This window comes from Leptonychotes weddellii, chromosome 3 (assembly GCF_054177405.1).
Source record: "Leptonychotes weddellii isolate Sample4059 chromosome 3, ASM5417740v2, whole genome shotgun sequence".
Lineage (NCBI taxonomy): Eukaryota > Metazoa > Chordata > Mammalia > Carnivora > Phocidae > Leptonychotes > Leptonychotes weddellii.
The window spans coordinates 109,437,467-109,451,642 of NC_138371.1; the positions used below are offsets into that span (position 1 = coordinate 109,437,467).

At 40.5% G+C, this 14,176-nt stretch overlaps 1 protein-coding gene across 5 annotated transcripts in view; it reads right to left on the reverse strand.

The window, feature by feature from the left end:
* The window catches only part of FLT1 (fms related receptor tyrosine kinase 1), a 173,547-nt gene that overhangs the window by 143,300 nt on the left and 16,071 nt on the right, over window positions 1-14,176 (reverse strand). For 4 of the 5 annotated variants that reach the window (XM_081814773.1, XM_081814776.1, XM_081814775.1 and 1 more), the window contains exons 2-3: window positions 3,020-3,116; window positions 2,404-2,630 (exon numbers count right to left, since the gene is read on the reverse strand). The exons of the other annotated variant lie outside the window; for it this stretch is intronic. In XM_081814773.1, coding sequence (XP_081670899.1) covers window positions 2,404-2,630; window positions 3,020-3,116 — 324 coding nt within the window. The remainder of the gene's footprint in view (window positions 1-2,403; window positions 2,631-3,019; window positions 3,117-14,176) is intronic. 5 annotated transcript variants of the gene reach the window in all.

Here is a 14,176-nt window from a genome sequence, read left to right on the forward strand (position 1 = left end):
CAAAGTGAAATGCAAGTACATCCACAGACGCTTCTCAGGGCAGAAAGTCTCCAAACAGAACAATGAGCTCTAAAGTAAATATTCAACAGCAATAAGTAAGTGATAACCAGTTAGCACCTAGTGTGTTAGGTGCTGGCTGGAGTTTTGTTAATCCTGAGACAATTCTGAGCCATCGGGGGACAAGTTTTGTGTCCCCGAATGAAATTAAACCTGCAATGTAGTAGGTATTCGATTAAAATGGAAGCATAAGACCAACTTATTTTGGAGCCTGGGTGGCTCACTCGGTTAAGCCTCTGCCTTCGGCTCAGGTCATGATCCCAGGGTCCTGGGATCGAGCCCCGCGTCGGGCTCCCTGCTCAGCGGGAAGCCTGCTTCTCCCTCTGCCTCTGCCTCTCTCTCTCTCTCTCTGTCTGTCTCTCCTGAATAAATAAATAAAATCTTAAAAAAAAAATAAAGACCAACTTTTTTCAAAGGAATTGACACAATAATGAAAATATGCAGTGCATAAAATGTTACGCTATTTGAAAAAGTTACAGTTGCTTAATAAATTCTATTACAGCTACCTTGGACTTCAGGAAAATTTGTTTTGAGCTCAACATCACTATCAGGAAAGGACACAAAACTGGCATTACTATTCAGAGTCCAGTTAAACAGGCATGTAGGAGGTAAAGGTGAAAATAGCTAAACGTTATTTTTTAGGAAAAAAAAATAAAAGAGATGGTCTTTTTTTTTTTTTTTTTTACTCATTTAAGTATTTGATTTGCAAGTCAGACTCTGATAAACCCACAGGAGAAAGTTCTATGAGAATTTTAGTATGAATGTTTCCCCCTTTCCCCTGGAGAGATGGGAATAAAAGCATTTTCTTTCCTCTGCCAGTGCCAGAAGGAACATAAGATACTATGCGGAACTCGAAAAAGAGAACAGATGGCTGAGTATATGACTTTTTTCCCCACTATCAAACTTTGTGTCTGCTTTCTCCCTGAGCTGCAAAAGTACCTCTCTGGAAGTCTCTGTCTCTGCTCTGCACCTTTTCCAACATGCCCCATTTCCTGCCTGTCCCCCTCTCTTCCCTCCTATGGACACGGGCTGACTTCCCCAAGCCAAGATCCCAGGCCTACCTCCCCCTCCGACTTTGAAGTACATTGGCTACATTCCTATGATGGCAAACTGCTAGTAAGTTGTTATCTACCCCCCTGGAAAAGTGCAAAATGTAAAAACAGGAGTTTGGAAGAACAGAATGCAGAAAAGTGGCTCAGTCCACATCAGGCTGATAAAAGCTAAAAAGATGTTTCTGGCAGTATCATACAGCTGCTTTACGGTCTCCTAAAACAGGAGCGCTGAGTCTGGATTATTATATGATATGCTTAGGTGAAACACTGTCTCGTTGCCTTGCTTCAAAAATTAAAAAAAGAATCCTGCCAAAACGTAATTCTGTTGTTTTGCCTCCCATGCAAAGACTCACCAGGAAGTAGACCCACCATATTGTATATTTAGGTTACTGACACGGTGGTTGCTTGTTCTGTTTTGTTTTTGAACTTGATTTGTGCTTGAGGTGCCTGCTAATTTTGCTTTGCATTCTCTAGAGCCTCGGGGTTTTTTTGTTGTTTTTTAAAATCCCATTAAGTTTTGGAAATTGGCTGGAACTGATAAACAAGGAAGAACAAAGTGACAGGCCATTTTCCTTATTCTTTCTCGGGCATCCATTTCTACTGTCAATTGATAGTTCTTTAAGGATTTTGCATTTCTTCCCTCCGAGTATCACTTCATACGTTCATTCTCCACGGAGTGAAAAACGGTACCATAAAAATTGTAATTGAAAAATGATTCATTTTTACCCTTTCTACGATGTAATGATACGTGCCAGTTCTTACGTCATTATACTTGCTTAATGAACATGAAATAATACAAAATTATTGGAACCAACTCTGTAACATTCAAGGGACATTAGCAACATTACATTTATAAATTTAGTAGAAAGAACAATATTTTACAATTCTGACATATAAGTGAATGTGTTGTGCTAAAGGACAAAAAAATCTTGTATTCTGTTTTGCTTTTCTAGATGATTAAGAAATAGAACTAAAATCTTGTCATTCATTTATTCATCCAGCTGTGCTACATGCCAGCCACTATTCTAGGTGCTATGGATACAACTGTGAACAAAATAGGCAAGAAACTGCCCTTGCAGGGAACACACAATTAACTACGCATCCTTGAAAATCACGGTTGAAATTGATCCTCAAGAAATGCATTAAAAAAGCATTCCACCAGTTTCCAGGGCAGAAGCTCTTTCCTGGCCCACTTCCTTCATCGCTAGGAATGCCCACTTTCTAACGGATCAGGGTAGATTTATAACCCACTGCAAAGCAATAACAAACAGAATGTAGAAAATGGAAATCCTACCATTAATAAATATATAGATTGTAGATTCTGTTTTCTTCTTCTTTGAAGCAGGTATAGATAGATATTTGCAGCTATAGAAGCCAGTGTGGTTTGCCTGAGCCGCGTTCAAGGTCAAAGTACTGCAGAACTGTTTGCCATTCCTTCCACAGGCAGATTTAGTTATGCTCAGCCTTTTGCTTTCCTTTCTCACTGTTTCAGGCAAAGACCATGAATGGGCTGCTTCCCCTCTGCAATCACAGATAAGAAAACAAAACACAGTTAGGGCTAGGGCCAGGTCCTAAGCATCCATTTCGTTAGGAAGCGCTATTCTGAGGGCCTTGAAATGTAGTCCTCCTCTTCTTTACAGAGAAGCAACACATTTAGAAAGCTTTTAAACAACTTGGAAGAAAAATGCAAAGATGTTCGTTCAGGGCATCCCTTCCCTGTTTCCCTTCCAGTGAGTGAGTGAGTCTCTCCTTGTGAAGCTGGATACATGTGGCTTGCACTTGGCAGCTTGCAAGAGACCACATAGATCCCCACCTTTGTTCTCTGAGAGGCGACCCTTCTACTCTGCCAGGGAATGATTTTGCCTAAGAAAAGTCAATAAGGTTATCCCCAAGCCAACACAGCCACTTACCTACATTTGAGATACAGTGTCTGGCCTGCTTGCATGACGTGCTGGGTGCCTTTTAAACTCAGTTCAGGACCTTTTAATTTTGAACCTGAACTAGATCCTGGAAAACAAATTTTAGAAAAGAATTATTTGCAAATTGCCTTCTCATTTTTTTTGTAAAGTCATATCTTTCCATGAAGGTAACTTTTAATCTTTAACTTACTTGCATCTGCAAAAAGGCATGTGTAGTATTAAATTCTCTTAATTCACAAATTTTTTCTAATCCAAGCCTCATTCACAAATATTGTATGTCCTATTTTACCAAATGACTTAAATAATATCCAAAACCCCATTGATTTAGAACATTAATAGATTCAAACACGTTTCTAAATGCAGCCTCATGTTAAGAATATAAAGTAACATTAAAACTCTCAGGATTAAATGTGTCATTCAAAATTGAACTTCTACCATGGTGGATCATCTGGTCCTACAGGCCTAGCTGATCTTCTTTTCTAAATACAAAGTACAGAAACTTCCTGGGTTCTAGACATAGCTCAGTGATTAGTAAGGCCATGATATTTTGGGCGAGTCATTTCTCTTTCTGAACCAGTTTCCTCTTTAGGAAAACCAATTATAGACCAAAATCAATTTTAGAAGCCTTTTGGTTTGTCTTACATAATCTCCAAGTTCCCTCTATAATGGAAAGAAAAAAAGGGAACTATTCACCCCTACGTGACATTTGACAAGTATACTTCACGGGAAATGTGAGATAATGAGATAAGTCAAGCGAAAGTGCCTGGAAATCTACACATCTCTACACAACACGATAGTAATATCCACCCTAGGGACTCTGTGTGACACTAGCCAAGCCACCTGTCTCTCCAGAGCTCAGTTCTCTTATCTGTAAAATGAGAGACTGGGCTAGATGACCTTGGATCTCTCAGTCCATTTCTGACATTTCCAGTCCCATGATCCTTGGAGCCCCGCGTGCTATAGAGGGTGATCCTCTCCTGAAGCAGCATTGGGCATGGACTCATCACAATAAATATCAATAAGGATCTCTCCTGCCTCTTCCCTCCCTCTCCCCTTCCTCCTGCAGAGGCAGCTGCAGATGCCTGGCAAAAAGCAGGAGATCAGGGGCCCAGCATTAGCAGGGACAAGCAGGAGGGGATGGATATTCTTAGAAGAAAAGTTAAGCCAATCCTGGAGTCAATCTTTGGGAATACTTTTTTTACTTGAAAAATAGGTTCATGCAGTGGAATTCAAGATAGAAGACTGAGCTGAATCCTCTAGGCTTTTATGTTAGATCACAGATCTGTGAGATGAGATACACATGTCAAATTCCACGGTTAAGTCTAGCAGTGCTCTCTAGCGTTACTTGTGGGTCCTAGTATCACAAAGAAAACTAGACTCAGTTTAAAAATCTGCATTTGAAGCTTAATTTCTCCATTTACGAGCTGCATGACCTTAGCCTTCCTTCATTGTTGCTCCTTAGTATCCTCAGGCGTAAAACCGGAAAACCCACGATCTACCTTGCAGGCGTGGTGTGTGGATTCAGCGCTGGGTCATCTAAGTGATGGTGCTGCCCTGATGTGGGACAGATGCCCAGTCACTGCCATCTAGCAGAACTGCTTCCCCCCACTTCTGCCAGAGAATATTTTGCTGAGATATAACTGCAAAGACATTCCATTAACTTAATCTGCATTTCTGAGGTTGCTGATGAAATAAATTAATGCAAATGTAACTTTTATACACAATAGGTCCTGGTATCAAATTACTGCTAGGAAAAAAAATGACTTGATATTAACTAATTCAAATTAAAATCACTGTTTCCTATAGATCCAACTGGTCTATCAAATAACCCCAGAGAACAAGTCAACCCATTCAGGTACCCAGGGACGCATTTGGTATTTTATTCATCTTGAGGAGTTTCCTAAGGCAACAGAGGGCTCAACATCAGCGATCCATGAGAACACTAAGATTTTCTAAAGCCACAGCCAGGAACTGATAACACCTATCCTGAAAAAATTTCCAGGCCAGAATAGTTTCTGCCCTTCTTTATGGCATGGAATTCTGGAGATTTAACTGAGTAGTTGTTCATGTGCTGGAAAAAATCCAGCAAAGTTTCCTGCGGAAAATTCTGGCACGACTTAGAGAGATCCCTGTGGTTTATGCGGAGATGGTGTGCTTTCTCATCCAGGAGAAGCCAGGGGAAAGAAGTCGCCCTTTTCATGACATGAGGTAAACCCCAGTGCCTGCTGGTTCGTTTCCAAATCATATGAATCTTTATCAGCACCCTAGAAAACCAATACTCCTGACCCTTATCAGAAGGAAGCTTTGACCTCAAAGAGCCACCAAAATCACAGCTGAGGGGAGTGTTATATAGAGAAGATCCCCTTAAAGAATACGCCATCCACACTCTCCTCTCTGCACTCCCCATTCCATCCTCCCACCAAAAGAAAGCAACACAACTGAGCAGTTAAATAAGACACAGAAAATAATAAGAGTTATTGGAAAGTTTAGGGGGAAAATGCTAAGAAAAATATTTTGCTATATCATTAGTCTCCACTGACATCAATGAATTTTGCACTCAGAATGAGAAAGCTAGATTAAAGAAGTTGATTAAACAAAGGAAAGGAGAAGTAGAAGGAAACTATTTCCAAGTAACTGGACACTGTGAGTATACCATCATTCTTCAGTTAAAAGGAAACTAGAATCTCATAAAGATTAATGGAGGTGCCAAGACTACAGTTTAACAGGAAAACTAATAGGGAAAAAGGAAAGTGAAATATTTATTCCTCAAATGCTCTAAAATCACATTAGGCCTTAAAACATTTCTTTAAAGCAATTTAATTTTCCATATACCTACCTGAGTAATAAAGATCTGACTAACACTTTTTGAGTGTTTACTGTAGGTCAGCACCTTCTCCATTTCACTAGTGATATACGTAAAAATGTAAAATGTAAATACATACATATCCATATCCACCGTCACACCATATGAAAATCAGTTTGCTCTTCTCAGCAAGTAGCTCAGAGTCACGATGCCCAATTAGAAACAAATCCACAGGGTACTTTATTTCCAAGGGTGGAGTGCTAGAATTTAACAGGGATTCTCCCCTTGTGAAGCTCAGATGGGGATCAGAACTTTCCACTGTTTGCCATGGTAGCCTAAAAGTCTGGTTGAAACAAATTATTGTCCCCTCAGTGAATTAGGTGGTCTGTGAACCACTATTTTCATCAAAATCCACTACAATATACAGCAGTCTCCCCTCATCTGCAGGGACACGTTCCAAGACCCCCAGTGTATGCCTGAAACCACAACAGTACCTAACGTGACATATACTGTGTTTTTTCCTATGATACAGTTTAATTTATAAAGTTGGCACAGTAAGAGATGAACAACATAATGCATAATAAAATAGGCCAATTGTAACAACATACTGTAATAAAAGTTATGTGAATGCGGTCTCTCTCAAAATATCTTACTGTACTGCACTCCCCCTTCTCCTCATGATGGGAGATGATAAAATGCCTACATGATGAGACGAAGTGAGGTAGACAACATGGGCCTGTGACGGAGCGCTAGGCTATTAATGACCTTCTGACCTTACATCAGAAGGAGGATCACTTCTTCTGGGCCACAGCTGACCACAGGTGAGTGAAACAATGGAAAGCAAAACCACACATATGGTGGGGGGACTACTGCAATCATGAGAGGCAAAGAGATGTCCTTCCGTCAGGAAAATTATTAATTAAATAACAAAACAAAAAACCATGCAGGGGCGCCTGGGTGGCTCAGTTGGTTAAGCGACTGCCTTCGGCTCAGGTCATGATCCTGGAGTCCCGGGATCGAGTCCCGCATCGGGCTCCCTGCTCGGTGGGGAGTCTGCTTCGTCCTCTGACCCTCCTCCCTCTCATGCTCTCTGTCTCTCATTCTGTCTCAAATAAATAAATAAAATCTTTAAAAAAAAAAACCAAAAAACCATGCAGACCATGGAAGTGGGCTTTATCACATGCTTCTTTATTAGAATAAGCTATCAAGCATTGCGGTGTAATACCCCCGAAAGACCAGTCTGTGTACAAGGACCTAGGTGAACACCAAAACTGGTATTATTCTTGCCTGAATATTTTCTTCACTGTCTGTCTGTTCTGTATTTATTGTCTGGTAGGTGGAAAGAGAATAGAACGTTATGACTCGTTGACAAAAATCCCTTCCCTCCCCACACGCCAAACCTCTGCTGGAACGCCCATATAGCCAGACGGTTCTAAAACACGACTCTCCATTCCACCCTTGCTTCGTTACGCAAAATGGAGTGTTGTCTTGGATTGCAGGGGGAAGTGGGAGTACAGTTCCAAGTAAATGACGGCTTTATTTTGCAATCAAAGCCAAAGCCCAAATGAGTGAGGCTCTTTCTTCAAGGCCACCTTGCTGGATACCGACAGAACAAACTTTGCTCATAGGACATTAGGAACCTGACGGCCTTGTCTACCATTTTTAAGACTGAGAGAAGACTCTTATGTAGAGTTGGACTAAAAGCATCATTAGAAAACTGTTTTTATTGACCTAAGTAAAAACAGTGTTCTTATTAGTTGAATACAACTTCAAGACAAACCTCAGTTCCTCTTCCTTCTGGATACCACCCCTTCCTTCTCCGCTACTATATGGAACTCCAAGAGTTATGCTCTGTAAGAAAGGGGCCTTAGCCAAGTATAAATCATGAAACATCTATGTTTTTCCCTTTTTGATTTAGAGTCAGTGATCTCCCCAGTTCAGCTACTAACTGGTTCTGCTGTGGCCATGGGCATGCACTTAAGCCTCAGATTCTTCATCTCCCAACAGAGGGGGATGGCTTCAGATTTTTAGAATTCCTTCCAGCCTAAAAATTCTATGATCCTGAGATTACAGTAATTGATACCAATGTACAAGTTAGAAATCATGTCAAAAAAATTATGACTAATAAAAAGACAAATAACCCAATTTAAAAAGTGGACAAAGGACTTGAATAGACCTTTTTCCAAAGAAGATTTATAAATGGCCAATAAGCATATGAACAGATGCTGGAAAAAGTGCGGGAAAATGCAAATCAAAACCACAGTGAGATACCACTTCCTAGGTTTTATTACATTAAAAGACAGACAATAGGGGTGCCTGGGTGGCTCAGTCGATGGGCGTCTGCCTTCGGCTCGGGTCATGATCTCAGGGTCCTGGGATCGAGCCCCACATCGAGCTCCTTGTTCAGCAGGGAGCCTGCTTCTCCCTCTCCCACTCCCCCTGCTTGTGTTCCCTCTCTCGCTGTCTCTCTCTCTGTCAAATAAATAAAATCTTTAAAAAAAAAAAATACAGACAATAACAAGTGTTGGTAAGGATGTGAAGACACTGGAGCCCTCATATATTGCTGGTCAGATTGTAAAATGGTAACAATCACTTTGAAAAACAGTATGGTCGGGGCGCCTGTGTGGCTCAGTTGGTTAAGCGACTGCCTTCGGCTCAGGTCATGATCCCAGGGTCCTGGGATCGAGTCCCACATCGGGCTCCCTGCTCAGCGGGAAGCCTGCTTCTCCCTCTCCCTCTCCCCCTGCTTGTGTTCCCTCTCTCGCTGTCTCGCTCTCTGTCAAATAAATAAATAAAATCTTTAAAAAAAAAAAAAAGAAAGAAAAACAGTATGGCAGTTCCTCAAATGGTAAAACACAGGTTAAACACATAATCCAGAAATTCCACTTCTAGGTATCTATCCAAGAGAACTAAAAACATATGTCCACATAAAAACTGGTACACAAATGTGTACCTACAGCAGTATTACTCATAAAAGCCAAAAAGTGGAAACTCTAATGTCTATCAATGATGACCGTATATCCATACAATGGAATATTACTTGGCAATAAAAAGGAATGAAGTACTTACACATGCTACTACTAGAAGACCCTTGAAAATATGCTGGTGCACAGAGGAAAGACCTTTGAGGACACAGGGAGAAGGTGGCTGTCTACAAGCCTCTGAGAGAGGCTTCCGAAGAAAATAAACCTGCCGATACCTTAAATTTGGACTTGCGACTTCCAGACCGTGAGAAAATAAATTTCTCTTATTTAAGAACCCAAAACAAAAACGCTATGCTAAGTAAAAGCAGCCCATTACAAAAGGCCACATATTGTATGATTCCATTTGTATGAAATGTCTAGTATAGGCAATTCACAGAGACAGAAAGGACATTAGTGGTGGCCAGGGGCAGGGGGAGGTGGGGGCTGGGGAGTGACTAATACGGGCTATGGGGTTTCTTTCTGGGGTGGTGAAAATGTTCTTCAAATTAGATAACGGTGACAGTCGCCCAGCTCTGAATGCATTTAAAAAGCATCAAATTATGCAATTTAAAATGGTGAGTTTTGGGGCATCTGGGTGGCTCAGTCAGTTAAGCGTCTGCCTTTGGCTCAGGTCATGATCCCAGGGTCCTAGGATCGAGCCCCGCATCGGGCTCCTTCCTCAGTGGGGAGCCTGCCTCTCCCTCTTCCTCTGCCTGCCACTCTGCCTACTTGTGCTCTCCCTCTCTCTCTCTGTCAAATAAAATCTTTAAAAAAAATAAAATGGTGAGTTTTATGGTATGTGAATCCTACCTCAATAAAACTTAAAAAAAAAAAAAACTTATGACTAAAGTTATCACAGAGATAAGTGGAAGACACAGAATATGGAACTATTTTTAACTTTGCTGCCACACATGACCCCATCAGTATTAGATTTTATTTTATTTTTTTAAAGATTTTATTTATTTATTTGACAGAGAGAGACACAGCGAGAGAGGGAATACAAGCAGGGGGAATGGGAGAGGGAGAAGCAGGCTTCCCGTGGAGCAGGGAGCCCGATACGGGGCTCGATTCCAGGACCCTGGGATCATGACCTGAGCCGAAGGCAGACGCTTAATGACTGAGCCACCCAGGGGCCCCCAGTATTAGATTTTATACTAGTTATTTTTTCTAGCTTAAAGCTTTAGAAGGCTGACTTTTGAGAAATCATTTTTCCTTCATGCTCAATAACATCACTCTTTATGTATTAGAACTTTTACAAACATATTGCAAAAAACTCATTGTTTCCCCAAATTACAACCTTTTAAATTTAATTTGATGTTAATTTTAAGTCACTTCTAATAGCATACTTTGAATTTTAACTATTTAAATTGGAATTCTAACAAACTGAGTCACATTGAAAATTATGTTGTTAGAGCTCTCTGAATAAACCTATTGGTGTTTCCTTTTATATTAAAATTGATCTCTGATTTGTTTTTTTTTAATGCAAAGCTTTGTATATTAGATTTATTTCAAATGAGATGCATCTGTCTTTGATTTTGCATACCACGTTTTCAATAGTACATAATCCTACATGATAAATGACCTCTTTATCTAAGTATAAATCCCCAAGTATCATGTTTCCAAAATTTGATTTTAAGACCATGAGCCTTTACCAAGGTTGTGTGAGGTTAATTAAACATAATTCATAATAAAAGAAGATATTCTTTCCCCAAGATGTAGGTTATTAAAAGCTTAAGTCTCACAGACTACATTTTATAGACTCTTTCTGGTTGGTGGCAAGGCTGAGAGAAAGGTTAAGAATGCAATTGCAGGTGAACCAAATTTCTAGAAACTACCACAATTTGTGTTTGGGCTGTTAATTCTTACAGTGCTTCTAGTGCTTAATAAAAAGCTAAATCTTGGTCTCAACCTCTGTGTTGTGCCTCTATTATAGTATTTACCAGGTAACATGAAGCATACATTATAACCGAATGCACTATTAGAATGGCTGTCTTAAATGAAGACCACACCACGAGCTGACAGTGCACACTTTGATGGAGAGCATTATAACGTACGTGCATGTTGCTCTCGTTTGTGGCATGATGGAGAAAGACCGAAGGGTTCATATTCCATCTCCCAAGAGACTACATCGAAGAAAGGAAAGCCAGAGGGATTTGCATGGCAGCCGCAGAGCTTGAACCCCACAATTAGGCATGATATTCGTTTTCAAAATGTTATCCCCCCCCAAAACAATTGGCATTGAGTCAAGGAAAACCCTAGAGAAAAAAGGCTGTTAGTCTAAATACATGTACACACCTATCTATTTGGATGCACACACTTTTCTCTCTGCAAAAACACCCAGTTTGTTTGAGGGGTGGGGGGAAGCAGGTAGAGTAGTGAAAGAGGTTTAGGGGGTGTGTTTGAATTGTATTCTCCATTGTTTTAGCTTTAGGGAAAGCTCTTTTTGGCTGGGATTTGGAAATTGACATGTATTTGGCAATAGCACTGACTTACTGCTGAGTAATCCCTTATGTTGATAAGATTATTTGCAACTTTTGGACAGTCAAATACAGGCTATTTCAGATTAGGGTAACTGTGTTATTGATCTTCAGGGTCCACAAAGCACTGGATGTTGAAGTAGCTGCTGTCCAGCAACCATACATTTAAGTTGTAGAAAGTTGCTAATCCCAGGGACTTGCTTTTGTCCTTTACATGATGTTAAACTCATTATTTCACCGCATGGGCCTGCGACAAGAATTCACTGGCTTCTTGCTTTAGAGTTTTTGCTATTCAAAGTAATCCCCAAATCATTAGATTTGAAATGTCAAGCATCTGATCTCCATGCTTTAAACTAGAAAATTTTAAATAGTCCTTTACATAGCATTTATGTCTTGAATTCAAGTGTAAAAAAAACAAGTGAAGAAATTACTTAAATGTTTAATTTCAGCAGTTGGGGTTGGCATCCCCCTACAGATAGGTTCATTTGAATAATTCTGCTGTAGCGTGTTTGAAAGCTGTCTTACAATTTGTATTTTAATTGTCAGTTGACAAAACCCCTAAATAGCTTTTGCAGTGCAAGGCACAGAGGACACCACAGTATTAACAAGTGATGTGGCTGATGTCTAAAATAATCAGAACTTGGACCGTCTGCAACCTATCCATGCGTGAGTTATAGGCTTTGCTCATTTTTCCTTTATAAAAGTTATTTGTAAAAGAGAAAATTCTGTGTGGTTTAAGATGTTTACCAAGAGAAAAGTACTCTAATAACCTCGACATTCCTACTATCAATGTTTACGAGGGGCACGTCTTCAGTGTACCTCTCTGAGCTTTTTCCTTGACGCTGGCTTCTCAGAGGGTCATGGTTTAACAGGGTGCCTTCATTTATCATGAGGCCTGTCACCGGGCTACCATCAGGAGCCTACCCTCCCAATGACCTGTACCCATGCACAGCTCCTTTTCATGTGACATCAGAGTTAATTAAGGTTAGTCAGTGAGAAATCTCCTGCCGACCAAGGAGATACCTTTTCCAAAAAAATGCTCTACTCCCACACTGCTGCTCTTTTATTGAACAAGTTCAAAAACCACCTCCACAGAGCTAACAACAGGTCATTTCGATATACCATACGATGTCATGAAAGTTATCTGAGTTGCCTGGAGCAAGGGTCAAGATCTGGTTGACAGGGCACGAGACATAGCTTGTAAAGTATTTAGTGGAAAAGTCTGGTAGACCTTCATCTGGTGATGCAAAGGGAGAGGAACAGAAGAATGTTCACACCCTAAAAATGCATAAAGATTTCGTCTGTTAGGTAGTGCTTCTCTATCAGTAGCAGGAAACGCATTACATTTGGAGCATATCACCACTGGCCTCTGTTCCACCCAGTTTTACTGTTCAGAAGAATGTGGGCAACTTGGCCTGATGCCACCTCGTATAAAATGGATCATAATCACCAACAGCCCACTGCTATTGTTCATGTTGATTCACAAGTTATTTCAGGCCAGAATGTATTCATTTTCAGCCTATGAACACCTAAAATTCAGAATGTATTAAACTTCAGGTTATGAACCCCTGAAAAGAGATTGCTCAGTAGAGGTGCCATTTCAATGAAAATGCATGCAATATATGCAAGATTAAAGACACAACACTAGGTTTAATGGAAGCAACTGTTTTGTTATCTTTCAGCACTTGGTGCATCCGCTTTAGAATCACAGTGCTCTAAAACAATGCAGTGTGGTCTGTGACAGAATGCTTACAGGCAAGAGAGCATTTGGATAGAGCTGTATTATTAGGAATGGTAGCAGCATTAATAAAATGCTTGAAGTGTCTTAGCATCAGCCTTCTCATCTCTCATCTCTTGTTTAGAAATCCAAGTTTCAGTTCTGCCAAAGGTATCCTCCATATTATTTTTAAATAAACAATTATTCCTGGGGCGCCTGGGTGGCTCAGTCGTTAAGCGTCTGCCTTCGGCTCAGGTCATGATCCCAGAGTCCTGGGATCGAGCCCCGCATCGGGCTCCCTGCTCGGCGGGAAGCCTGCTTCTCCCTCTCCCACTCCCCCTGCTTGTGTTTCCTCTCTCGATGTGTCTCTCTCTGTCAAATAAATAAATAAAATCTTTAAAAAATAAATAAATAAACAATTATTCCTAAAACTAACGTAACGTACATCAACTATACTTCAAACAATTTCTAAATGGTTAAAACCTTTATACAAAAGCAAACAATGATCAGTCCGGAAGCATAGTACAGTGTGTATGCAACCCACAGCTTAAAACCTAAAGTGTTTCCCATTCTGCATGACATTAGGATTACAGTTTGGTCTACTACCAAATATTTTATCAAATGCTCTGTGTCCATTAGTGCTCATTGCCAAAGGGCCAGGCATCTGTGGAGATGATGGGAGCAGGTACCCAAATTTCATGGACATGTTATTTACATAGATCCCTGTGGGTTCCATCAGAAAGGAAAGTATCCCAGAGAAGATGTGAGAAACGTTTTGTCAATTCAATATAGGACCCTGCCATAGAATGGTTAAAGCAGAACAGGAAGTGGAACTTTTATTTTATTTATTTTTATTTTTTTAATTTTATTATGTTATGTTAGTCACCATACAATACATCATTGGTTTTTGATGTGGTGATCCACGATCCATTGTTTTTGTATAACACCCAGTGCTCCATGCAGTACGTGCCCTCCTTACCTCCTTAACACCCGTCACCGGGCTAACCAATTCCCCCTCCCCCCTCCCCTCTAAAACCCTGTTTGTTTCTCAGAGTCCATAGTCTCTCATGGTTCATCTCTCCTTCCAATTCCACCCCCCCATTTTTCCCTTCCTTCTCCTAATGTCCTCCATGCTATTCCTTATGTTCCACAAATAAGTGAAACCATGTGGTAATTGACTTTCTCTGC